Genomic DNA, 27,608 nt, shown 5'->3' with positions numbered 1-27,608 from the left:
AAAGCACATTTAACATGAGGCTCTTAAAATATACAGGCACTTGAGACCTTTCCCATTAAGTCTGAGCTATTGTCAAACCACACCCATTGTAACCCTGTTCTACTCAAACATGCATGTAACATGTTCTAGCACCCTGAGCCTATTGTGTCAGAACTGGCCTAATCCAGTTCATACTCTAGCTTGCTCTTGCCTCATCAGGTATCAAAGACTGTAAAAAAAGCATGGGGCTCCCCGCTTCTGACCTGCTCCACTGGGCTGAGATAGTCCTCCACTTCGGGTTTACATCCACCGACTCTGCAGCCTTTCTATTCATGCTGAAATAAAGTCTGCAAACCTTTAGCTGGGAGTGAGCAGGCTCAGTACCATCCCACTCCCGTCCTTATACCTCTAGCTGGGTCTCAGTGCACAGGATCTAATGCTTTATACATTTGCAGCCAATTTTATCCAACTGTTCAAACTTTTAGAAACTTGGTTCTGGCCATGTTACCCTAGTAGCCTATAGCTGAGAGGTGGCTCTCAGGTCCCAGTGATCTGGGCTTGCGTTTTCACTTAACCCCCAGTTCAGAGGTAGAATCTTTGGTCTGATGAAAAACACTGGCTGGATTAGTTACTTTTCACCATTGTGACCACCTGACACAGATGACCGAGGAGGGTTTGTTTTGTCTAAAGATTTTAGAGATCATTCCAACACGGCTGAGGGTATAGCCAAGTGCTACAGACCACATGAGGGCACATCAGGAAGAAGAGACAAGGGAAATGCGGTACACTCTAGTTTTCTATATTTTCTCTCTATTTCATCTTGTGGGTAGATTTTTCTCCCTCAGTTAATCCTATGCCGAGGCCAGCACAGATGTGCCTCGTCACACACACAGATGTGCCTCATCAGCGAAGACTAAACATCACACCAACCTTTCCCTCTTATCAAACACTCCTACCTGATGCTCAGCCCAGGGAATGGCCATTACCCATGACTAACCGATCCCTAAAACTCAACCCAAATGTCACACTCTGTCTGTTCTCTTATATTTAGCCTGACCTCTAATTATCAGTAAACTACCTGTGAACGTAGCTGAGGTTCCACTTTACCGTTACAATACCCGAGGCATTTCAGGGTACATCTCGCTTGAGGGATACACCGTCATGGTGCAGCGACTCTGTCATCTCTCAGCAATATAACCAAATAATATACTATCCAAACTAAAACACTTTCCAGAAAAAGGGTGCACTGAAAATTGTTCTGAGGTCAAAATCATGCCGAGCAAACTGGAACTGGTACACTACAAATGACTGAGCCAATGAGGAACACCTAACCAAAATCAAAACAAATAAAAGAGAGGCCAGCCCCACTGTGGGTAGGTCAGCAACCCCAGGCCTCTGAAAGGGATGAAAAGGATGACAGGGTCAATTATATTTATTGTTTAGAATTTGGATATAAGGAAAACTGCTCATTGGTCTTAGGTTGTGTGGCACAAAGGCCGGATTGGCGCTTAAGACAGGGCAATCAATCACGATGCCGGTCGATAGCAGATAGGGAATGGAATCAGCAATTGTCAAAGCCATTCTGATGAAGAGCTTGAGACCTGGCCGTCCTACCCACTCAGGCTGTATGCCTCCTCCAGTTCTACCCGTTATATCCAGCCATGCTCCGCAGACTTTTCCTGAGCTAGCTCCAAGAATTGCAGTTCTTAAAACCAATTAACTAGAAACTAGTCCCCAAATGAACTCCAATCGCCTGCTTCGACCTTTCGCTGATGCACCAACTCGCACTGAACAAGATTTTCATCCACTTTTTGTCATTTGCCTAAGTCGTTCTCAGTCCACTCAGTCACACCAAGTTGGAAGGGTAGCCGAAGTCAGTGACGAAGCAGCCTGGGTTTCCTCTGACTGAGTCACTCGGCAGCCCTCTCCGTGGGCTCTCCAGTTAGGAGCTTTGCTAGGGAAAATGCCCTTTCCATTACTAATCCATCCAGCTTCAGATAGCACAGAAATTAATGATAAATAATGTTCCTCTGGACCAGTAATAGGAAAAGAAAGAATAATTGAGGGGAAAAAATTACATTCATCAGAGCAATTAAATCTCTAAGGTATCTGGGAATGAATCTAGCCATGAGCAAAAGGTTTGTAGTAGAATTTTATACAGAAAAGAAGAATACAAAGTTTGACAAACTGAAACAATACAGCATTAATAGAAATGAAGAACTGACATTGCCAAGATTTCATGTTCCCTGGATTATCTATAAAATACCAATAGATGGGTTCATGTACATGTGCGCTGTCTCTCTCTCTCTCTCTCTCTCTCTCTCTCTCTCTCTCTCTCTCTCTCTCTCCTCCCTCTGTGTGTATATGTGTTTGAAAGAAAGAGAGCTTGTAAAATTAATATTCAAATTCATACAGAAAATAAAATAAAAAGATAAAAGTGATGAAAGATTTGGTTTGAATAGTAAAACTTTAAAACTGCCCTCCAAAAATACAAAAGACCGCTTCTATAATCTTGTCATAAGATTTCAAGGTAAAAGAAATACAAAACATAAGTGAAAAAATGAATAATCTAGTCATAGTAAAATTTCAAATTACCATGCATCTAAAAATATTAAAAGAACAAAACCGCAAGGCCTCAAGCTGAGACTATCACTACACACAATGAATTACGTGTAGTGATAAAATGAAACCCAACAAATCAGCAAGAATTTTTTTTTTATTTTCTCCCATTTAGTAAAAGGGATAAAAATTCCAGAAGCAGCACAGGAATGCTCTGTATGTTTAGAAAAGATGCTCAGCCTCATAAACAATCTGAGCCCAATAGATACCATGTCATCTCACACACATCCAGAGATGGAGCAAACGCAGAGGCACAGCCACAGAGCAGAACAACCCAACACTATCTGTCCCAGTCGAAAGTGCAGACGGTGTGTGAATCAGAAGCTGCTTTCCCAGGCATTGACCAGAAAATTACTGCATATGCACAGAAAGAAGCATGCACAAAAATCATCCCAGAAGCATTGTGCAAACTGCAGAAATATGAAAAACATCTTAAATATATGTTAATAAGGGAAAGCATACATTTTGAAGCATTCATATAATTTTAGAGTAGCGAGAGGAATGAGGAGAAATGAGTATGTGCAAATTAATCACAATTATGCTCTCATGCCACCTTTCTGCTACCCAACAGGCAATTTGTCGTGTCCTCTGAGGATCTGAGATCATAGTGTTTCTCTGTGGCCTTTCTGGACTTATCTCCTATACCGCCTATACTCTAATTGAATTATTACTCTTAGCTGTCTGATCCATACACTCCTACCATGAGATGCCACACCAACACAGACACAGTGGGCTCTGAAATCATGAGTAAAAATAAAGGTTTTCTCCTCAAGTTGTTAGCTCAGGTATTTTTGTAACAGCAAAGGAATGCTAAGACACACACACATACAAATATATATAAATATACTACAGAGATAGAAAAATGGATTTATGTGATAGAAAATCGAAGTTCTACTGTCAAAAGAAACTTACATTAAATTCCTTGATACAAGAATAGACCTCTGGAAATTACTCATAGCCAAATATCCAGGATGAATATGTAGGCAGGTCTATTATGGAATCGCAATGTGCTTTCTAGCTGTAAGGAATGCCTCTTTTTCTCCTAGTCGGTGGCTCAGTAGAACTGAGAACTCGCCATGGCTGGTGTAAGGACCCAACTTATCCTTATGTGCTCATAGGATGGTTACCACTGCTGCTTTCCCAACTAGAAGCAGAAATACAAAGAAAGTCGGCAAAAAAAAGATGTAGTGTGTTATATATGACAACATGAGGACGTGATGGGGGCAGCACAAAAATGCATGAGAAAACAGGGACACTAGTAACAGCCAAAGTGTCTGCAGCATCTCTCGGATCTTTCAGTAGCTCCACAAAACATTTGGTACTTTAACCCAGGTGTTATTCGATGATGAGACCAAGCTCAAAGGAGAGGTAAACTCAAATGATATGGATAGAAGCAGGCAAACAGCAGACACACACGAGAGAGAGAGAGAGAGAGAGAGAGAGAGAGAGAGAGAGAGAGAGAGAGAGAGAGAGAGAATATTAATCTGAAAAATGTATATACCAAAAGTTTATGGGTAGAAGGCAGTGAACTCGTCTTTGTATTGTTCTAGCAAGACAGTGATTTCGAGTAGGTGGATCAAGTATCTTGGCAGTAAGTGCAAACATTTCCTTCTGACATTTTATAAAACTGAAAATAATACCTTTATTTTCCTAAAATTTGTTTTTTCTTCTAATCAGCTATCAATGATTGCAGTCGAAACCTCTGGATATAACTCAGTCACTGGGCTGTGACTCAGTGGTACGTCATTTGACTGCCAGGTGTGAAACCCTGAGTTCTATGCCTAGCACCATACATGCACATAACTTAACTTTATTATTTTAATAACTGCATGATATTCCCCTAAGAAAATCATCACCACTGACAGAACATTCCATTTGTTTCCAGTTACTCACAACTACATCCCATGTCAATTTGTACATTCATACTTTTATGTTTTACAGATGAAAAAAAAGTACCATTCTACTGAGTTCATATTAAGAGCCAAGCAATGTCTTATTCTTTATTTGCATTATCCGGTCAGTCCCACCTAAAATACCCTATTAGGTGGGAACTAATATCCTGCCTCCCCTAAAGGACGCAGCTTCCAGCAATACTGAGTGTAATCTAACGAACACAACTAACTGCCCACTCTCTTTTTCAGAAATTCTATTCTTTGCTCTGTTTTCACTGAATCAGCTGGAGACACACTTGAAATGCTGTGGAATTTATCCTTTTTCCTGGGATATGTGCAGTAAGTATTTTTTTTCTCTGCCTGCCATTTTATTTCTTTGTTTACAGTTAACTTGCCATAAGAAAAATTTCACTTTTTACAGAGTCAAATGCCTTTATTTTTCTTTTTTAACTTTTATGATTTTGGACTTGTTTTTAAAAACCCCTTGAGCTCTAGGTTACAAGAAACTGTGTCTTAATTCTCCTGTGACTTTGTTACTCAGTAGTGTTTATATGAACTAGGAATAATGTCATGTGGGGTGAAGGGAAAACGGAGTGTGTTTTGTCTTCAGATTAATGCATGTTTTTCCAATACCATTTATTAAATAAATTATCTTCCCAAATGATTTAAAATACCACCCTTGACATGCGCAGCCCTGGCTCTTTCTCAGTCCTGTCTTAACATCTGCCTCAGCAACTATCAGAAAGAGTTGTGGACCTTCTATTCATAAATTATCCACCTCTGCTGTTGAACTAGGAGGGCAGAGTCGTGAGACACAGAGCGTCTGTCCACAGGGCTGAACTGTCTCTATCAAGAAAAGGCTTGCTATTCCCCAATCTGCACATTAGTTTCTAAGCTACAGACCATTTCCAAGACATAACACGAAATTTTAATTTCACCTGACAGAAAATCTCCCTGTCTTAGCTATGTTTGAGGATTAATTCTTTTATGCAAAGTTTCAAATGCTTTGGGCAGTTAAAAAAAAATTACAGACTCCTTGAGGATGTAATTTGGGTTTATACGGAATGCTGTTTATGTGAGACTGCTTCACCATCCAGAAACACAGTCTGTTTGGGCCTAATGTGGTGGCCTTCCATGGGGCTTTATTCTTTTCTTCCTCTATCTATCTATCTATCTATCTATCTATCTATCTATCTATCTATCATTCTCGCAAAATTTATTCTGAAATACTTTTCATTCTTTCTATTATGAATTAGACCTGTTTTTTTTGCCATTTTCCATTTCTGGCTATTTATCAATATAGTATATAAAAAGGCTATTGATTTTATAAATAGTCATGATACAGCAAACTTCCTTTAAATAATTTTTCATGTGTATGTTTTCTAGAAGTTTTTGCTATGTTAACCAGACTGGTCTCCAACTCCCACAGTCAAAGAATTCCCCCCACATCAGTTCCCTCAGTAACTGGGCATAAATCCTACTGTGCCCCACAGCTCAAATTGTGGTGAAAGACTCCTGGGTCTCACCAGTACATAATCTCATCCTTTAATACAGAAATAATTTTTTCCATGTCTGTTCCAACTCTTTAATCATTGTCCCTATACAATAGCACTTCTGACAAAAAGAAAAAATCGTAGTGTGAGCTGACCACCATCTTTTGGTCCCCATCTGGCAACTGATTACTTCCCCGTGCCGACACTGAACAATTCTTGTTCACACTAGTATAGCCACACCAACATTCCTCCAACAGGCAAGGAACATTCCCACCTCTGGTCCTGCGCACACGCTACTCATACTCCCACATTCATTTACACAGCTCCCTTCTTTACTTAAGCCAAGCGCTGACTTCAAAGGCACCGGCTGAGGGCCATGGTCACTGGTCAGTTGCTCGGCCCCTTTCCTCTGCTTTTCCTTTAAGTCATTCCTTTTACTTCTCAGTATTTACCAGCACCTGATTAGAAACGCTAGTATACTTATTGTCTCCCCAAGTAGAATCTAAGCAGCAGGAGGGCAAAATATTCCCTGTTGTGTTCCCTGCTGTGCCCTTTATTTCTGAAGTTCTATGAGGTTCTCAATGAGTATCTGTTATAGGAATAGCATAATGAATAGGCAGTTTTAACAAGAATGCCCTCAAGGGATCCTATTATAGTAGGGTATTATCTACAAATTTTGTACCCAAACCTCACTGTAGAATTCCTTGGCAAATACTAGGCCAATACTTGCCCTGGAGACAGACTCTAGGCTACTCCCTTTAGTAAGTTGGAGGTATCGGACCCTCATATGCTTGTGTCTCCAGTATTAGTGGGGTTTTGTTTTGTTTCGTTTTGTTTTTAACTCCCATCTAGGAGGAAGCCTTCAGAGAGCTCAGGATAGCTACAGATTAAGCCAGAGCTGATCTCAGGTCTCTGGACACACAGCTCAGTCTGTTGGAGAATAGAGGAGGTTTGCCCATAGCTAGCTAAGACACATACAAAGCTAGACATCTCAAGCCCTGGGTAAACTTAAAGCCAAACTCTCAGCACTGTGTACCAAAACTGAAGAAGAGTCCTCCCCCTGCCCCTGTGCCTGGCCCCATGCCGGCCCCCAAGGCCCTCCTCTTGAAACTTCTGAACTTGTTAGTGCCTGGCGAGGGACTCAGGGATATGGTTAGACTGCCACCTTCAAGAATCCCGCCAGAACCGGATTTCTCTCTACACCATGTAAACGATAATCTAATATACCAAAATTAGATCAGTTACAGAAAAGAATCACATCAGTTACTAACATTCAGGGAAACAAACCACACCTACTTACATACTCTGCTCTTTGAATATTGGAAACGAGAAATCAGTACCAGTTCAAACTGAGTTCACTGGCGTTCTGAGGATTCATTTCATCCGTGCATTTTCTATGAAATCCCACAGATCATACGAACAGAATTTCAATGAGGTGTATCCTCACCTGGAAGTGGAAAAAGAAGCCTGTGGTTCTAACAGCATGACTGCCTTCTTGGTCCAGCTAGCCTTCCCAACGTTTCCTGTGGGAGGGCACTGTAAATTTATTTCTCCACTATTGAACATTACATCTGGCTGGGGAGATGTCTTGCATACTTCATTTATTATATGCTATTTGGAAGGAGTGTGCTGTTTGCTCGGAGAGTACCCCAATGTCATTCCAAAGAATCTAGTCACCACATATGGTGGTTGGAAAAAGCCACTGCTCTCTCATCCCACATCACAGGGATGCTTCTGACTCCCTCAGTGGGTTTCTTCTGCGCATGAATAAAAGGGAGCTGCAGTGAGTTGCAGGACTCGCTCCCAGAAAGGTTTCAGTTCTACTAGCAGGAGATGCCAAACAATTTCCAAAATTTCTCCTGTTAGGTTCCAGCTCTGCGGTCACCACGAGCATAACGCTTGCAGATAGACAAAGGCAAAGACTCCTTGTAAGGTGTTTTATGGTCACGCAACTAAGAACAAATTATAAGTTTTGCTCCCGGTACAAGTTAGTAAAGTCTATATGTCTGTAATGCTCAAATAGAATGGTGAGAATGTCAAGCTAACTGGAGCTGAGAGACATTGGAGACTTCTGAAATATAAAACTGAAGTTGGATTTATATAAACGGGAACCCAAATATTTTCCTGGGGTAACCATAATTTATCCACCACTTTCTTTGAAAAAAAAACTAGCAAAGAATAAAGGAGATGAAATAATGGTGATGCAATTTTAAAATGTGGTTAATTAGATCATTTTGGAGAGTCCGCATGAATTAACTAGACCTCCCAAAGGGAGTTTAAGGGTTCAAGTGACTAAACAATCCTTCGGTGTCCTCTGAAGCTCTTCAAGACTACAATACAACTTACATGGACAACATAATAACTGCTTTCCCCCAAAAGAGATTGAAATGATTTATACAAATCCAACACGACTTACATCTTTCATTTAACATAGACCATCTGGAATACATATTGAATGCATTTGGCGCATTTTCTTTAATTTACTTTAGTAATCCAAAAAGCCGTTCTATCTATACAGCAATCCACCAGCCTCATCTATGTCTCTGCTTGCTACGGTTTCATTCATCCAGGGTCAACTGACAAGCTAGAAGGTCAAAAGTAGCCTATTGCCATGTCACAGCAGTTCTGCCGTTCTCCTCACTCAGCACAAGGGCATCACATCATCTCCCAGCAGGACCAGGGAGCATACAGACCAGGACGGTATTTTAAGAGAAACCACATTCCCTTAGCTTTCATCATGACATATTGGTGCGATTATCCTATTTATTAGTTATTGTCCTTAATTTCTTCTTATCCCTAATTTATAGATTTGCTGTTCACAGGTACACTGCGCAGGAAAAAGCACAGTCTCCGTGAGCTCCAGTGATCCCTGAGGTATCAAAAAGGCATCCACTGGAGGAACAGAACACATCCTCATTGACCAGCAGAGGCTCCTGTATTAGCGGAAGTATCCCAAGGGGTGTTAACTCACTGGAGAAACCCATCTACCTTTTCTTAATGGCTATGAATTTTCACATTTTAGTATGAGAAAGAGAAAATAAAGTCTCAATTAGAAAGTGGAAAAGAAAAGGGAGAAGAGGCTGACTCACTAGCTCAAGGTCATCCAGCAACCAGTGGAAATGGCAGGGCCAGCGATCCGATTGCTCTCCGTGCCCCAGAACTCCACGTGCTCACCCGAGCCCAGAGCCTGCCTTGCATTCTAGGGGCCTACAAAGGCCAGGGGAGAACACTTAATGGTAGCAGAGGAGGCAGGCACATATGGGGTTATCCTCAGGTCTGGCAGCAGCCTGCTGCAGGGGAGAAAAGTGACAGCTCCAGCTGGAAATCTTTCTCACCCCTTCTCCAAACAAGTTTTGTGATCCAAGCAAATTCAAGGTCTTGCTGCACATTTCTGGTAAGAAACTTTGGGGAGACAATTGGTAAAAACGAAGAAAGGGGGAATAGCCGTGACTCCCATTTGACTTGTCAAAAGACCCAATTCCACTATCCAGGCAATCCTCCATCTTTATTCTGGTGAGTGGAGCCAAGAGGAATGCAAATTGACCCTACTTATGGAACCCTGCCTCGATAAGACCAGGAGAGGCTCCCAAGGACAGCACGCATGCTCTCTATCAAGATTAATAGCTGTGGAAGTTACGACGAGCCGCCTGTCCCCAAGGGTGGAGCTGTTACAGACCACAATTTACTTGAGTGATTCTGTTTTTTTTTTTTAAATCCTTGCCTCATAACCAAAGAAACATCTCATCAAATTATCTTTCTATGCAGTATATTATTGGATGAAAAGTCTCCGTAGAGTGCCTCATAGGAGAAAACAAAAGAAATACTCTGTATACTACATAAACTGTTACGGCATACCTACTAAAGAGTCGCACATCCTAAAACAGACATCACAAAAATTCTTAGTGCCATGATTTAACAAAAGCCTCTACCTGGCATAAAGCTTGATGTTAAGATTGAGCATAAAGAATGGTCCCTTTACAAGAATGCATGGGTAAATACCCAAGGACATCTAACAGATATCAGCTAATTATTCAGTAGAGACAAGGAGCGAAAGGGGGCTAACAGTCAAGACACAAAGACAACACTACAGGCGCACTGCCCAAATGTTGACCATATACAGACAACGTGAACAACGCAGACCAGTGTGGAAGGAATAAAAACCACCATGTGATGGGGGGGAAATGATAAAATTTTGTGAAATAAAATTTTTTTAATAAAAGGCGAGTTTTCCACAAATGTAAAATAGGTTTTATTTACTAACTGACCAGAAAACAAAGTACCCAAAAGCCCTTCAGAAAGGAAGTTTACTCCGGTGTAGTCCTAGAAATGGATACTGCCACTTAGCCTATACTTTATGGTTGATACTACATAAACAGGTAAAATAAAACCAAAAATGAGCCTGAAAGATGGCTCAGGGTGGGGTGGTGGCACTTGTTGAACAAGCCTGGCAACCCAACTTCGATCTTAGAACACATGATCGAAGAAAAATAACTTGTAAAGTTGTCCTTCAACCTCTGCATGTATACCATGGCACACACTGACACACACACAAACACACAAACACACTAAAAACAAATTTTAAAACTAATACCATTTGAAGTGTTTTTCAAGATCACTACCCTCCCAACACATTTTTTCCTTCTTTATATCAATAATACCTAATATCCAGATACTTCTTGGTGAGGGTTTAATGTAGCCAACAGCAAGGAACTTGCTGTGCTTTCAGGTTATTCAAAAATAGAAGCATAAAAAGCACTAGCCTCCTGGGTCATAATAGACCTGAAGTCACCAGAAACTGTCCTGAAAGGCCTTCACAACTCTAGAGTCATTTTTTAAGGCCATTTTAACTAAAAAGAGCCACTGGACGTTGAGACAGTGTTCTTAGAATGGTAGTTAGCACCAGGGGAACCTGGGAAACAGGGCACTTAGCTAACAGGTGGAAGGAATGAGGGGCAACAATGGCCTCCCTCACTCAGAGGGGACAGCCCACCTCCAGAAAACACGGAATATCAGAAGCCTCAGAAAGACCGCCAAAGTGAATTCTACATATTACCATTTTTCCAACATGCCTTGCAACACATTATTAACACTTGAGTTAAGCCATGTTCTGGGCTTAACTCATAGTGTTACAGATGAAAACATGTTCTCATCAACACTATGACCTTCCTTTGCTGCAGGGCCACTGTTCAGTAAAGCAATATGACACAGTGAACTAATCATCAGGACAGCCATGAAGTGACCAAAAGGCACTATAGGTGCCTATAGCATGACCAAGCTGGAGAGAGTCTGACGTATGCCCTGGGAGAGACAGAAAGGGGCGGTGTGTCATTTCACCATGCTATTCAGAATGGTGCACAGTTTAAACACATTATTTCTGGAATTTTCCATTTAATAATTTCAGACAATGAGTAACTGAAGCCACGAAAAGAGAAAGGAAAATTGCAGATAAACGGGGTCAGGGGAGGCAGGTGTTGGGAGGATCTATACAACTGACCTAAAGAAGACAACAGCTAGGTCTGGAAGCGGTGTAAATATTTGTACAGAGGCTGTGCAGAAACAGAGCCTTCTGAGAGGGAGGAACAGAAAGAAGTAAGAAAAGCACCTATCCTCTCACCAAGGAAAACCCTCTCTCAGCCAGAACTGCACACAACTGGTTGCCTCACTCATGGCAAGAGGCAAGAAGAAGCTCAATGGCCATTTGTCAGGGCATCTAACTTTACAGCACTACAGCTACCCTTCCTGATTTTCCAATTAGATGCTGAACAAACAACCCACCTGCCTGACTCTCCGTGGTAATACAGTAGCACTACATTTTTATGATGGTGTACAGCCTGGAAAAAGGTGTTCTGCAGATAATAAGGTGTCACACAGCCTTCTGCCTGCAGCCTGGTTAAAATGCACACACAGGAAGGAATGGAGACAGCACTTTCGTATGCGTGATAGGAGAGTAAACCTCAGGAGAGCCCTTCAAACTACTAGAGGATGAAGCATGGATCTCCATGAATGCCAGGCACTCTAGAGAAGACACAGAGCCCTGTGGCCTGGGAGCAGAAATGCAGAGCACCCATGCTTCTCGGTCTCAGCGAAGCCATGCGAAAGGCTGGCTTGAAACCACTGTTGTGAAACCTTCCTCGGCTGCCAAAGGTCTTCAGTCACATGGAAAGCAGGCTCATCAGGCTTCCTTAAAATTCCATCCCTCAAAGTAAGCCTCTCACCATCCCTAGAGAGACTAATTAAAAACACAAGCCCGCATTCCCAAGCAGCCGTCCTGCCGCTCAGAAATACTAATGAGAAACTAGACTTGAAGATAAAAGGCTATTTAACAGATTAGTCAATCCCCCTCCGCCCTTTGGTTCTACCAGCCAAGCTCCCCTTGGAAGAACTTGACCACACGGAGACACAGGAGTGTGTCTCCAGTGATTCACACCAACAGACATCATTCCAAGGCCCAGCACAGGGACTTATGACAGCTGAGACGCCCCATCTGTCACACCTCAACATCTCAATCGACACAAAGTGGAAGACTAGCTTCCCCTCTCATCCCTTCCCAGAAGTGGAACTAAAGAAAAGTCTGGCACCTGCTAAGAGGAACTAATACAAAGTTGTGTCAGAGTTAGCAGCGCACAGAGGTTTGATCCAGCTGAGCTCTTCAGCGGTGCCATGACTAAAAGAAAAGACAAAAAGAAAAAGAAAATACATATGTAGTGCCAAGGAGCTATTGTCAACTGATGGCTAGGGGGGGGGGGAGGATCAATCTATTTTCTTCAGGGTTGTGGCCCCTGAGAAGCTACCCATGTCCAGAGATGGCCCTACACTCAGGCACCCGTTGGTGTCACTGAGAGAGCTAGGTGGCTTTAAAGGTGAGCACACTGAGTTGGGAAAGAAGGGCAGGACTGATAAGGGAGGAAAAAGTGGGGGTAGATTTGATCAACATATTATACACAAGTATGAAATCCTCAAACAATCAAACGGTGGGGAAAAATAAGAACCAAGGGACATAGCTTTTCTATTATTTTCTAAATCTAGTGTAAGAAATTAGAAAATAATAGAAAAAAATACCCTAATAGAATGACATCATTAAGACTGGTGTGGCTTCCTGGGCTGTCCTGCCAGTGCAACCTCTGGCTTTTTCAGGTGGCCAAGCATTTAAATGTGGTTTGTGAACAGAATGCTACAACGTGCTTAATGGCAACATAGACCGGCTGTGTGCCTAAAATGGGGCTGTGAACATGGCTCTCAGAGGCAACAAACAGCTCTGCCACGTCAGACTGGGTGGGGCAAGCAGGCAGGACCATCTATACCCTAGTAATGCTGCCACTTAAGTTCTAGATGTACAGAGATGTATTTCTGTTAGATAGGTATTCTTCAAATCTCTCAGAGATCTTCAGAATATGGCATTTAAAAATGTTTTAAAAATTTAGGACTTTTCATGACAATGAGACACATCTGCTCCTGGCAACACCAATCTACTTCAAGATGTTGATGGGCATCGAAGAGGCTCCTTATGGAGTTGGTTAGCCATTTGGGCAAGAAACTGCTCTTGCCTGGACTGCTTGATGGGATGCTACGTGAACTGAGCATGCAGGACCCACAGGGAAATGACTGCTGAACTTGCCTAAAGGTGAGATGATCCTTCAGGGTCCCTGCTTCATGAAAGAGTCTGCAAGACATTCTGCAGGACACAGAAGAAAGTGGCTGACAAACTGCCAATATAGGTGGAACTGTCTTTGAAATTTCCTGCTTCATGGAAAAGTCTGTTGGATACTATGGGCATATAGACTAAAGATAGATGCCCCAATTGTACAGAAGAACTTTAGGTGATTGTCCAGGCAGCAAGATGTTTCTGTCAATTCTAGAGTTTTGGAAGTTGCCTACAATGCACTTCCTGTTTACTTAGGTAATACTATATCCTTCTGAAGTCTTTGATGGAATTGAAGAATAGGTAGAATTATGATAAAAGATAAAGCAGATATAAATATTGTAACTATAATTCCTGCTTGATACCTGTCTTGTTTTATGTAATTTTACCGTGTTAAAGTTAAAACCTTCCTTTTTATGTAAACAGAAAAGGGGAGGTGATATGAAATTCCCCTCTGTATGCTGTGATTACCCTTAGTTAATGAAGAAACTGGTTTGGCCTGATAGGGTATATAGGCAGGGAAAATTAAAATGAATGCTGGGAGAAAGTAGACAGAGTCAAGGAGAAGTCATGGAGCCTCCACCAGAGACACACATGATAAAACTTTGCTGGTAGGCCATGACCTCATAGTGATGCACAGATTAATAGAGAGGAGTTAAATTAAAATGTAAGAGTTAGCCAGAAATATGCTTAAGCTATTGGCCAAAGAGTATTACAAATAATATAGTTTCTGTGTGATTATTTCGGGGCTGAGCAGCCGGGAACCAGCAAGCAGCCTGCTGCAACAAACTGGTATAAACAAAAGGAGATGAAGGATTATAAGCAAAACACTAGTACCATGCAGGAACCCAGCAAAACCTGTTTATCTAACACTGGGGATGGAGGGAGGGGGTAAAATTATACAACATACCTGACACTTCACCATACTCACACTGTTAAGTACTGTCATACACACCTCACAGGAGAGAAATGAACCTCTTCATGGTAAGGATGTATTTAGAACATCAGGTAGAATGCCACGGTAGCAAAATAGGCATTTGCTCTTATCCAAGCGCTCTAGTTCAACAACTTCACAGTGCTTAGAATGCTTATTTTTCTCTACCTTCTTCATAACTCTTCGTCAAATGCTAGGAAACTGAGACTCCAGGAAACCTCACCTCTGGATATAACTAGAAAGTTTTACTATCATGGGACACGAAATCAATTTCTAAACTGAGTGTGTTAGCAAACTCTTTAAAATCCCAGCACTCAGGAAGCAGAGGCAGAGGGATTACCAAGAGTTCAAGGTCAACTGAATCTATTTAGTGGGTTCCAGACCAACAGAGTTGCACACAGCAAGTCTGTCTCAAAACCCCAACACACAAATGCATTTCAAGTCATGTACTGCATCATGCAACATCCACTAGTTGTGAAGAACAAAGACAAAGCACAGAGTAAGAGAAATGAAATGGATGAGGAAATCAGAAACTACAACTCACAGAGAGATACCTGCTCCTATAGAGCTGCAAAGAGCCTGAAAACATGGGATGTCAGGCTAAATAGGGGTGGGAAGACAATGGGAAAGCCAGCCAGAAAAAAAAATAAGTCCCCAGAGGAGAGAACCTGTCAGCTATGGTTTCCAAGATTCATCTAATCTCAGCTCCACCTAGGAAGAACATGAACTTTCTTCTCTCTCTCTCTCTCTCTCTCTCTCTCTCTCTCTCTCTCTCTCTCTCTCTCTCTCTCTTTCTCTCTCTCTGAATATGCTCTACCTACAATGCTGGAAAAATAGCAGGGCTTTCATTATGATTAGAGAACAATGCAACCAGAATAGAAAAGGCTAAGGAAACAAGACCTGTAACTACAGAGACAGAACACCTGTACAAAACGAGAGGTAAAAGAGGAACTCCATTATCTGAAGTCTTTGATTTGACCACAATGCCTGACAAGGCATTTTGATAGGAAAAAAATGCTGCTCTGGGGGAAGGGGGGGTGACCTGACACAGCTGACCTCTTCCCTAAGCACAGAAAAGAGTCAGACAGTGACAGAAGACAGACAGACTCCCCAGGGCGGACAACACCTGACGATGGAGTGGCAAGCATGTAGCAAGGTTTTACACTCAGTTCTAAAGGCCACCCCAAACCATGAACAGGAACTACAGAAAAAAATTGTTCAGCTAAGGAATTGTTCAGCTAAGAAAAGTTGCCCAGCCAGGCAGTGGTGTTGTAGGCCTTAATCCCAGCACTGGGGATGCAGAGACAGGCGGATCTCTGTGAGTTCGAGGCCAGCCTGGTCTATCAAGCAAGTTCCGGGACACTCAGAGCTACACAGAGAAACCTTGTGTGTGTGGGGGGGGGGGTACCCATCAGGAGTGGTGGCACACATTGCTAACCACAGCACTCAGGAAGCAGAGGCAGGTGGATCTCTGTGAGTTCCAGGCTAGTAAGACTACATAATAAGGCCATACCTATAAAGTAATAATACAAATTTTAAAACACAAGTGATGATTTATTACTGGTGGTTTGGAGAACTGCTACGATCAAGGCATGGGAGCGCCCTCTTCTGGTTACACACTGTCATTTTCTAGCCTTAGGCGGCAGAAAAGCAGGGGGCTCCACGAGGCCCCTTAATAAAGGTGCTATACCACGAGAAGTCCACCGTTATGACTTAACTAGGCTCTGCCTACACCCACTGTATGTGAGGACATTGACATGTAAAGTGTGGGGGACAGGGAACTATTCAGTCGGTAACCCCAGTAAAGTAGGAAACTCTTCAAAGAGGCAAAAGGGCAGAACGGCAAGAATGGCACTGGCCAGTGAGGAAACCAAAGAAAGAGCCAATCGTCCCCGTGCTGGCATGGTTTTCAGCTGGGGGTGCAGGCTGACAGAGGGAAGAGATGACAGAGATGTCACTGGGAAAGTGCTGTGCCACATGGCCAGTGGGGTGTGAGCTACCTATAAGGGGGGGGGGGGGGGGGGGGGGGGGGGGGGGGGGGGAGAGATAACTCGTTACTGCTTAGGGAATGATTTAAAAGATCAGGAATATCGAATTTCTAAGTAAGTATTAAATGACAGATATAAAGGAGAAACTTTGTAAAACAAAAGCAGAGAGCTCCACATATTATCAGTACTCCTTGATTTTCCTATACAATATTAAAATATAAGGCTTCTATTTCAGAAAGCTGATGGGTAGTTTCCCCTTATCTCACAGAGTTTCGGTAGGAGGAAGGTTTCTCGGGGCACAATTCCTAATCTTTGAAGACTCCACCAGCAAGTTTCACCTGTTAGTACAGAGGACTCACAACTACAAAAGACAATTTACTTTATTTCATTTTTTGCTTTTTTTTTTATAATTCCAAATGATTGAAAGTCCCTTGTTGGACAAAATTGATTAAACGTCTTTATGTTGAGAAAAAAAAAATCACCTCCCTGCAACTTCTATCAAGCACCAAATTCTATAGTCTGAAGTTTTCTGTTGAGAGTCTGCCTTAGAGGCCAAGAAAGGGGCACGAGAGGCAGAAAGGCTGTGAGCCAGGAACATGGGGACAGTGAGACACACGTGATATGAAGAGGAAGGGAGTGGGGAGGTTTACATGGCAATAGGGGGGGCAAGGAACTTGAGGGGAAAGTGAGCACAAACTAGAAATACTAGACAAATACCATTCATTTTACAAAAAAAAAAAATAAACTATTTTCAAATACCTTCGATGCAATTCTTAAATTGCATTTTTAAATGCAATATCTTGGTCCTTTTCAATGTGTACAGAACTCCCCAAAGCCAGTCCTGTAGCCTCCCTTTTCCTTACTGAGACCACTCTGTTCCCAGGACCTTTCCTCCCCAACCTGTCCTGCCAGCTATTACCTATCTGACCTCTATGCAGTGTCCCAGTATAAATGCAGTAAAATATTTTACAGGAAGAAAGGAAATGGCTGTAGAAAGGAGGGAATTAAGTATGTAAAATCAGGGACAACTATGAGCACCCTCCATGCCACAACTGAGTCACTTCACATTCATTCTCTCAAACTGGGAAGCTTTGCCTGGCTCGTATGCTAACATAGCTCCAAACACACCTAGTACAGGTGCCCTGATAGGCTGTCACGCCATCACCATGTCCACATGTGGACAACCAGAATCAGTCACATACAGCCTAACAGAATAGAAAATCAAAAAATAAACAAATAAAGAAAATCTGTTTTTATTCTGCAGTGTGGACCAGGAAATGACAGTGGACACAGCTGCAGTGTGGTCTAGGAAATGACAGTGGACACAGCTGCAGTGTGGACTAGGAAATGACAGTAGACACAGCTGCAGTGTGGACTAGGAAATGACAGTGGACACAGCTGCAGTGTGGACCAGGAAATGACAGTGGACACAGATGCAGTGTGGACCAGGAAATGACAGTGGACACAGATGCAGTGTGGACCAGGAAATGACAGTGGACACAGATGCAGTGTGGACCAGGAAATGACAGTGGACACAGCTGCAGTGTGGACTAGGAAATGACAGTGGACACAGCTGCAGTGTGGATTAGGAAATGACAGTGGACACAGCTGCAGTGTGGACTAGGAAATGACAGTGGACACAGCTGCAGTGTGGACCAGGAAATGACAGTGGACACAGCTGCAGTGTGGACTAGGAGATAAGAGGAGAAAAGGCAGCTAAAGCACAACATGATAGAAATAGCTCTGAGCAGTAAAACGTGGGCTTCTATCCTATGAGAAAAATACCAGAGACCAGTCTCCTCTAACCAATGCCCATGTCTCCATTACTAAGCATGATCATTGGGTTTTCAAGCTTAGTTAGGCAAAAATGTTATGGAAACAACATAAAATTAAATTTAGAAAGCAAAACAGTAAAAACGAAGCACAGAAACTTATTTTTTTAAACCCATCAAGACCAGTTTGTGCTGCCCAAATATTTTTGGGTGTGTGGCTTCCACTGGAGCGTGTCCTGCCGAGTGGGAGCTAATTCCCGGACACTCATGGGGCAAATGAACCCTCCCTCACTTTCCCTCCCAGCAGCTAACAACTGCCAGGGTGGGGTTCATGTTCACCTCCTCCCTCCATGTCGGATTGGTACTGGCTTTGACCTGCACAGGGCTTGTGCACACTGGCACAACCGTGGTAATCGCATATGTACATCTGCTGTGTCCAGACACTCTATCCTTGTAGCCCTCCATACCCTCTGGCTCTTTCTGCTCCCTTTTCTACAATGATCCCTGAGCCTTGGATGGGGGCTGCTTTCATATAGAGAATTATGTAGTCTAATTCTCTGAACCTTGCCAACGATGGTTCTCTAGGAATCTCCTTCTGCTGTGAAGAGAAACTTCTCTGATGAGGGCTGGGAGGTGGGTTAATCTATAGATGTAACAATAAGTCAGTACAAGTCAGATTAACTACGTCCAGTTAGCAGAAAAATAGTAGTAGCAACAGTGCTGCTGTTTCTTGGGAAATTTACAGGAAAATAACCAGCAGATATTCTGCCATAAAAGGGCAGAGCAAGGAGATCTTGGAAGAAAGTTGTGTTGTGATTGAACAGATTTGAGACTAGCAAGGCTTTTTGTGAATCTACCTGACTTGACTTGGATACAAGTACTTTTAACAATATCTTAAACCCTTGTAGTTGTAGTTAACATAAAATTATTTATGGTTCCCTGAAAATAATTGAAGCTTTGTCAAATCAAGTTAGACACTGGGGTTTCTTTCTTTGAGCAAAGGGTCAAACCCTAGCTAAACCACAGTTAGCCTCTTGCTTGCCATGTTATCTGTCCCGCTTGGACCTGTATTGTTAGTGTAGCTGGTACTTTCGCAAGGAGATACCAGGTTTGGTTCTGGTGGGATGAGGGAGTCTGTGCCCTGAGATGCAATCGGGAAAATTATCTTCAGAATTTTATTTAACCGTATTTACAGCTTCTGTATTCAAAACGGATTTAAAGACCTTTAGAGCAAAACACAAACGTAACATACCAAATTCGTATCATGAGAGCAAAGAGAGGCAGCCAGAGGAAGAAAGGGACATTATTGATACTTCTATCAACTTGGTTTGTGCCTCCCTTTAGTGGATGTACTAGTTGCATCTGTATGTGATCCTAGATGGCAGAGCCACTGTTCTTAAGGCTCCATTCACCTCAAGAAGATGAAAGAGAAGATCACAGGTTTCCGGGGAAGGAGGCCTCTGGCTTGTTAGTGTCATTATCTTGTTTTGTGTGGGGCTACTTCCATCGTGCTGATTTTTCTGGTTGATGGCCCTCCAATTTGACAGTGGAAGCCAGCTTGGCAGTCCTTGATGGCTTTGGATCTGTTTATGACTCTCTTCATTGCTTAACTTGGTAGAATTCCCATTTTCCTTTCATGATATCAAAGGGGAAAAACTTTTAATACTTAGCCTTTTCTCCTAGGAATTAGAGATAACTTATTTATTTTTATTTTGTGAGGGTTCTGCATGTATGTATGTGTGCCAGGTGTGTGCCTAATACCCACAGAGGCCAGAAGATGGGGTCCAAGGCTCTGGAATTGAAATGACAGGCAGTTTTTGAGCTACCATGTGGATGCTGGAAATCAAACTCAGGTCCTCTGCAAGAACAGCAAGAGTTCTTACCCCAGAGGCAATCCCTCCAGCCCCTAGAGATGATTATAAAGAGGAGAACCCTATAACAAAGCATACTAAAAATATGGGCTGTTTTTGTTTTTGTTGTTGCTGTTTTGCTTTTTTTTTTTTTTGCTTAATTCAAGTTAAGCTTTTCCTCATCTTTATGAATTCTACAGCTACCAAAATGTAGTCATATTTTTTAGTAGTTGTGTTTTGTGAGGACAAAATTGGATTCCCCAGCTTTATTCATTATATATTAGCATAAGCATGCATCTTTTGGAGTGCTCCATCAGAAAATGTCATTAAAAGTAAAAGTGATATATGCAACACATGACTCAGCACCTAGCATAGGAAAGTGACTTCGGAAGAGTTGGTGGTTTTTTTTTTCTCAGCCCTGGCCTATTGTTTATAAGTGTGTGTGTGTGTGTGTGTGTGTGTGTGTGTGTGTGTGAGAGAGAGAGAGAGAGAGAGAGAGAGAGAGAGAGAGAGAGAATAAGCATATGTCTGTGTACAAGAGTATTGTGTGTGTATGCATGTGAATTTGAAAGAATATAAGAAAATGTGTGTGTAAATGTATGTATAGGTATATGTCTGAGTATATACTTATAATTCTGTGTATATGAGTGAATATGAGTGTGTTGTATTTGCATAAGTGAATGTGTTTATGTGTCTACATGTATATCTGAGTGTATGTGTTTATATGAGTATGTGTATATGTTTATGTCTGAGAGTATAAGTGTATGTTTGTGAGTATATATATGTATATGACTATATTTGTGTGTATATGTGTGGTAGTTTGAATGTAATTGGCCCCCATAAGTTCATAGGGCATTATTAGGAGATGTGGCTTTATTGTAGTAGGTATGGTCTTGTTAGAGGAAGTGTGCCACTGTGGGGGCAGGCTTTGAGGTCTCCTTTACTCAAACTTTCCTTAGTTTGATACTCAGGCCATTTACTGTTGTCTATGGGTCAAGATGGAGGACTCTCAGCTCCTTCTCCAGCACCATGTCTTCCTGCATGATGCCATGTCCCACCATAATGATAATAGACTAAATCTCTGAAAATGTAAGCCACCCCCATTAAATGTTTTTCTTTATGAGTTACCATGGCCATGGTGTCTCTTCAAAGCAATAGAAACCTTAAGAGAGTGTGACTATCTGTGTGACTATTACTATACACATGTACGTGTGTGACTGAATGATGTTGAATTCTCTCTGTATTTTGTGAATACAATTAGTGAATAAAGAAACTGCCTTGGCCTGTTGATAGGGCAAAACTTAGGTAAGCAGGGAAAACGAAACTGAATGCTGGGAAGAAGAAGGTAGAGTTCGGAGAAGCCATGTAGCCCCACTGAAGACATATGCTGGAACTTTAGCCAGTAAGCCACAGCCACATGGCAATACACAGATTAATAGAACTGAGTTAAATTAATATGTAAGAGCTAGCCAATAAGAAGCTAAAGCTAATGGGCCAAGGAGTGACTTAATTAATATAGTTTCTGTGTGATTATTTCAGGGCTGAGCAGCCAGGGACAAGCAGCCTCCCTTCAACAACTGAATGTGTGTTTATTTATCTGAGCATATGTGTGTGCGCATGTGAGTTAATACGTTTGAGTATATGTATGTGTGAAAGAATGTATATAGTGGGTTAGTGTGCATGTCTGAGTATATGTAGATATATGTGTACATAGGAGTGTGTGTTAAAGAATGTATATAGTGGGTTAATGTGTGTGTGTCTGAGTATATGTGGATATATATGTACACAGGAGTGTGTGTTAAAGAATGCATATAGTGGGTTAGTGTGTATGTCTGAGTATATATGGATATATATGCACATAGGAGTGTGTGTGTCAAAGAATGTATATAGTGGGTTAGTGTGTGTATCTGAGTATATGTGGACATATGTGTACATATCCTCTGCATGCACAGCTGAGTTTTGGAGGTTGCCGAGGGAATCACAGGACTAGGGTATATCAAATAAACTCAGGATTAAGGAAAAGTTTTAATTTATGGTAAAAACTTGACTGCCAAATTTGAGATTGTGAGTGAAGTATAACATATTTATCATGATAATCAGAGATGCATGTTATAATCGCTATTGTAATGAATGAAATAATAGTGAAAGATTGCAGATTGCCAAGCCAGTAGAAACTGTAAATTACAAATAGTAGGTCAATCCAAAAGAACAGATGAAAATACATACAAAAAACAGCTGGGGTCAGCAAAAAAACAGACAGTGGATGACAGATATACACTCACATGAAGCAACTAAAAAACAAACAGATTAAATATTCCTAACAGTTTTAGAAATAAATTCTGGATCAAATTCCTATAAAGATACAAAATTGTTTAAAATTACTAAATAAAGAATTAGAAAACCTTCATTGTTATTATCTGTGTGAGGAACTGAGTTCATTTCCAATAACCATATATAAAGAAAACCCTAGACCAATGTGACATTACTCTGAGCTCTCCAGAAAAAAAAAAAAAGCCATAAGGAGTTAACAACCTAAAAAAAAAAAAAAAAAATGAAAACCTGTAATACATATAAGTCTGTGTTTAAATTTCATAGATTTTAAATAAAATTTTTCTAATTTGTGCTGACAATATTCTCTCTAAGAGCCAAAAATCATTTAACATAAAAATCCCAACACCAGTCTAAGAACCCCTCATTTGAGTCATTGGTCAGGGTTGTCCAAGAGACTCCCAATGCATTACTACTGCTCTTGCTTGCCCCACAGAGAGGGAAGCTAAGTCTCTATTGCTGAAGACACCGTGCACATCAAAAACAGAGTCCAGAGGCCTCTGAGCTGAAACTGACCCAAATGTCTTCTCCCCAAAGACTGGCTTTCATGGCACCAGGAGGCACCATGCACTCTTCCAAAGGAAGAAGCAACCAACCATGAACCCAGCTATGATACTTATGAACCACAACAACAATCAGTTTAGAGTGATAGCTCTGAGGGTGTGGTATAGGCTCACACGCCTTGGCGGTAACCAACGGCTCTTCTAATTGGACTAAAGACCAACTCAACTAGAAGGAAACCATGCCTGGTTCTAGGAACCTAGCCAATTACCCAGGACTAGTGAAGTCATGCCTCTTGGAGGAGAACCTACAACCACCACTTTACAAAATCAGCATAATCCCTAACTACATCCTAAATATTTGTCCTTAAACATATAGAAAAATGTAGCCCTGCCCCTCATAAAGGAAATTTCTCTTTGCAATAGATGGAGACTATTAGAAAGCAGATGCTCCCCCCAGGCTGTCCTCAGGGAATCAACCACACAGCAGCTATGTCATCACTTGTCACCAACTCTTACAAAGGTCTCTGCCATCCTAGATGATTCTCTTGCTCCTTCTCTGTCTTCTAGTCTCTGTCTGTCTGTCTCTCTTTCGTGTCCCCACTCCAAGATGGTCTTTCACTCTCCTCTACCCCAATAAGTCTCTCACATGATCACACTGCTTGGTATGATCTCCTTGAAACACACCTTGGCCCCAGCTCATCAAGGTATTCTGCCACTAAATCCTAAGAGAGACCATTACAGATAACTACAGCCAATCAAAATGCAGAGTTGTGGAGCTGAGTCCCAACAGAAGCAGAGATAAACCAACTCCCATGATGGAGGAAGGTCATTGGCTAATAAAGAAACTGGCTTGGCCCATTTTATTGGTTAGAACATAGGTGGGTGGAGTAAACAGAAGAGAATGCTGGGAGGAAGAGGAAGTGAGGTCAGAAGTAATGCAGCTCCTCTCAGAGCCAGACGCCTCAGGCAGAGACGCCATGCTCAGCTCTCCTGGGTAGACGCGATAGCTCTGCACTCTGAGGCAGACGCATGAAGCTCAGACCCAGGATGGACGTAGGCTAGAATCTTCCCGGTAAGCGCACCTTGGAGTGCTTACACACATTATTAGAAATGGGCTAAATTAATATGTGAGAATTAGCCTAGAAGAGGCTAGATAGAAACGGGCCAAGCAGTCTTTAAATAAATACAGTTTGTGTGTTGTTATTTTGGGCATAAGCTAGCAGGCGGCTGGGGTGCTGGGGACGCAGCCCTGCCACGCCTATTTCAACACTCCCACACCTAAATTCGGTGGGGGAGGCGGGGGGGGGGGAACAGGGAGGTAACAGAAAGATTGTAAGAGCCATAGAGAGGATCAGGGAGTTTGTTATAAGATTGTGTCTTCCAACAGAGAAGCCCTGTCTCGAAAAACCAAAAAAAAAAAAAAAAAAAAAAGATTGTGTCTTCCAGTAATGTCAGCAGCTACACCTATAAAATCTCCCTAACATGGCAGACCAAATGTGAGCTGCTCACCTTACTAGACCTGGATGGAGGTGGGTGGTCCTTGGACTTCCCACAGGGCAGAGAACCCTGATTGCTTCTTGGGCTGACGAGGGAGGGGGACTTGATTGGGGGAGGGGGAGGGAAAGGGGAGGCGGCGGTGGGGAAGAGACAGAAATCTTTAATAAATAAATAAATAAATAAATAAAATAGGCAATTGAAAAAAGACGCAGTGTTGGAGGGATAAGCCACGCAGAAGTCAGTGTATAGGATACCCGTTATAAAGTATCTGAAAACTCACCTCTGTTCTTCAAAGACAACTATGTGAACTTACTTAGTAATAAGCATCAGCAATCTAATCTAAATATCAGGACAGAAACTCTAATTCAGAGTAGCCAGAGTTATACAATATAATATTCAATCTGTAGTCCACAGGATCAAAGGGATATAACTAGAGCTATATAACTATTTCCTCAATAATAATGTGCTTTATTATAGAGAAAAGTCTTTGAAAATGGAGCCAAACTATTTGCCTTACTGGTTCAAACCCAGCTTGCTGAACCTAGCCAATGAGACGTTAACTGCACAGGTGACTCCTGATAACCCCTCTCTGCACCATTCTGTTTCTCAAAGATCCAATCTGAGTTGCCTAAAGAACAATATTGAGCTATTTTCAACAGAGGAAACCATGGAAGACTAAAGATAGACTACCGGTATCTGGTTGGTTGAACATCAAACTCATTACACAACACCTATTTCCACTCACATCTCAGGTGCAAAAGTTTGAAACTAGTAGAGAACGCCCATGCAACTCACGATTCCAAAAATGGTTCTTTGTAAATATTCAAAAAACTTGACATAAGGCCTTAAGGAAATGACAGTGCATCAGTTACATATTTATACCTTGCAAACTGTATCCATATCCCAAGGTGTGATCGTCCGCAGATCAATGATTTCACAAGACACTCCAAGCTTTTCTCGTGCCATGGAAGCCACCTCCCGGATGACATGAACCTGAAAACGAGGGGAAATACACAGAGAATAACTAAGAGAATTCAGCCCTGAAAGTCCAGGTGGATGTCAGCATCATTCATAATGATACTCTCTGAAGCTGGAGAAACGACCTTCTGGCAGAATTCAGAAATGTGTTTTAGGTATGTTGATCCGCATGTCACAAAGACAATCAAGTGAAAATATCTAGAAATCAGTTAGAAAAAAGTGCTAGTAAAAGCGGAGGCAAAAGCAGGTTGGCTAGGGAGCATAACAGAAAGAAAACCCACAAGACCACCAACATTTAAAGAAGAAAACAGCAAAAGAGTTCTAAAAATAAATAGACAGCTAAAGAAACGGAAAAGAAAAATAAAAGTCAATATATCCCAAAAGCTAAAGACAAGAAGGTTTCATAGACAAAGTAACCAGTATCCACACCAAATAAGAAGTATGGGGCAGATTTGGGAACTAGAACACTAGAGAGAAGGCTCAGTGGCTGAGAGCACTTGCTGTTCTTGCAGAACACCTGGGCTCAATCTTCAGTATCCTATGTGGTGGCTGACAACCAGTCAAAAAAAAAAAAAAAAAAAGAAAAAAGAAAAAAACAAAGAGGAAAAGTTGGTTTGGAAGTAGAGAATTATGACACCAAGCCCTGCTGCAACAGCTGGAAGAAGTCAAATGAAACTATCACTAGGAAAGAGAAAGAAACATAATTCTGTCCTTGGGTCATTCGAGAGGGGGGTCCACAGGCCAGCAAAGCACTAGTGAGAGGGAGCAAAAGACAAGATAAGAAAGCTATCGAGGCAACATGCAATATGAGCCTCAAAGGTGTTCATAACGGACACAGCTGTGTACACGCATTTAGTATCTCCATAAGACTGAATAGGCACCTCCCCTCCACCCAGAAGGCATTACTACATCTTCCAGTCACAAGATGAGTAAATTCCGAGGAACGAGTGTGCAGCACAGAGACGAAGCTAACAAAACTGTGCTCTTTATGGACTGAGCACAATGATGGTAAGAGCCTGTAATCCCAGCACGTAGGAGGGATAGGCAGGAGGATCAGAAGTTCCATACCGTGGACATCAGCTGCAGAGCAAGTTCAAGGCCTGACCTGAGCAACATTGAGACTCTGTTTAAAGACAGTCATGGCCACTCGAGGTACAGAGGAAAAGTGATAGGTGAGTGTTCAGCCTTTAGGAAGACATTCCCTCTCTAACACTTAGGGCTAATGTGGAAGGGGGCAGAAAGAGCTGGAAGATGGAGAGAAGGGTGTAAAAACGCCACCTTCTAGGCAAGACACCCTTATTAAAACCATGAACTTGAACAGCTGTGGATGGCTGCACTTGGTCTATCAAGGGCCAATCACGAATAGACGAAGAGTTTAGGGGATCTCTCTGTGGAGCTATTTCTACTGACAGATTTATGGGGAGGAGGAATCTCTGCTTTCAGACTGGTGAGCCCACTAGGATCCAATGGATAGTTTCAATCCACTGTGCACACATATGTTCCTGTGGTGAAACTAAATTTGTGGGTGACAGAACAAAGTCAAAGGTCATAAGGCAAACAATGAGACCGAGCAGCATAAGGGGGGAGGGGTAGCAATAGGATGAAAGAGAGATAAGAGAGGGTTAGGGAATGAGAGCAGTCACAAAGCATTATATACTTGTATGAAACTGTAAACATAAAAAATTAACCCAAAATAAAAATAAGTTAAACCCTGCTTTAAAAGAAAAGTTAAAGCCAGATGGTGGTGGTGCACTCAGGAGGCAGAGGCAGGCAGATCTCTGTGAGTTCGAGACCAGCCTGGTCTACAAGAGCTAGTTCCAGGACAGGCTTCAAAGCTACAGAGAAACCCTGTTTCTAAAAACCAAAATTAAAAAACTTTAAAAAAAAGTTGGCTCATTTACTTTAAATCTGCTCAGAGAAGATATGTCTCAGCCTGTACACACACATACACACTCACACACACACACACACACACACACACACACATGCACTGCAGTAAAGAACTGTTAATTAATTAAGTCATCACTTGGCAGCACAGGCCTATGTGAAATCGCCATGCTGTCCACCTTGAAGCATTCTTTTTTTTTTTTAATATAATTTTTTTATTGAAAAAAAAAAGATTTCCGCCTCCTCCCC

General features: G+C 41.9%; 1 protein-coding gene across 1 annotated transcript in view; it reads right to left on the bottom strand.

The window, feature by feature from the left end:
• The window catches only part of Bckdhb (branched chain keto acid dehydrogenase E1 subunit beta), a 167,032-nt gene that overhangs the window by 77,555 nt on the left and 61,869 nt on the right, over positions 1–27,608 (bottom strand). The window contains exon 8 of the mRNA XM_050127491.1: positions 25,377–25,487. Within this exon, the coding sequence (XP_049983448.1) occupies positions 25,377–25,487 (111 nt within the window). The remainder of the gene's footprint in view (positions 1–25,376; positions 25,488–27,608) is intronic.

Source organism: Alexandromys fortis, unplaced genomic scaffold, assembly GCF_014885135.2.
Source record: "Alexandromys fortis isolate MF-2015 unplaced genomic scaffold, M_Fortis_MF-2015_v1.1 scaffold_22, whole genome shotgun sequence".
NCBI lineage: Eukaryota > Metazoa > Chordata > Mammalia > Rodentia > Cricetidae > Alexandromys > Alexandromys fortis.
This window is presented reverse-complemented; position numbering and strand designations above follow the sequence as displayed.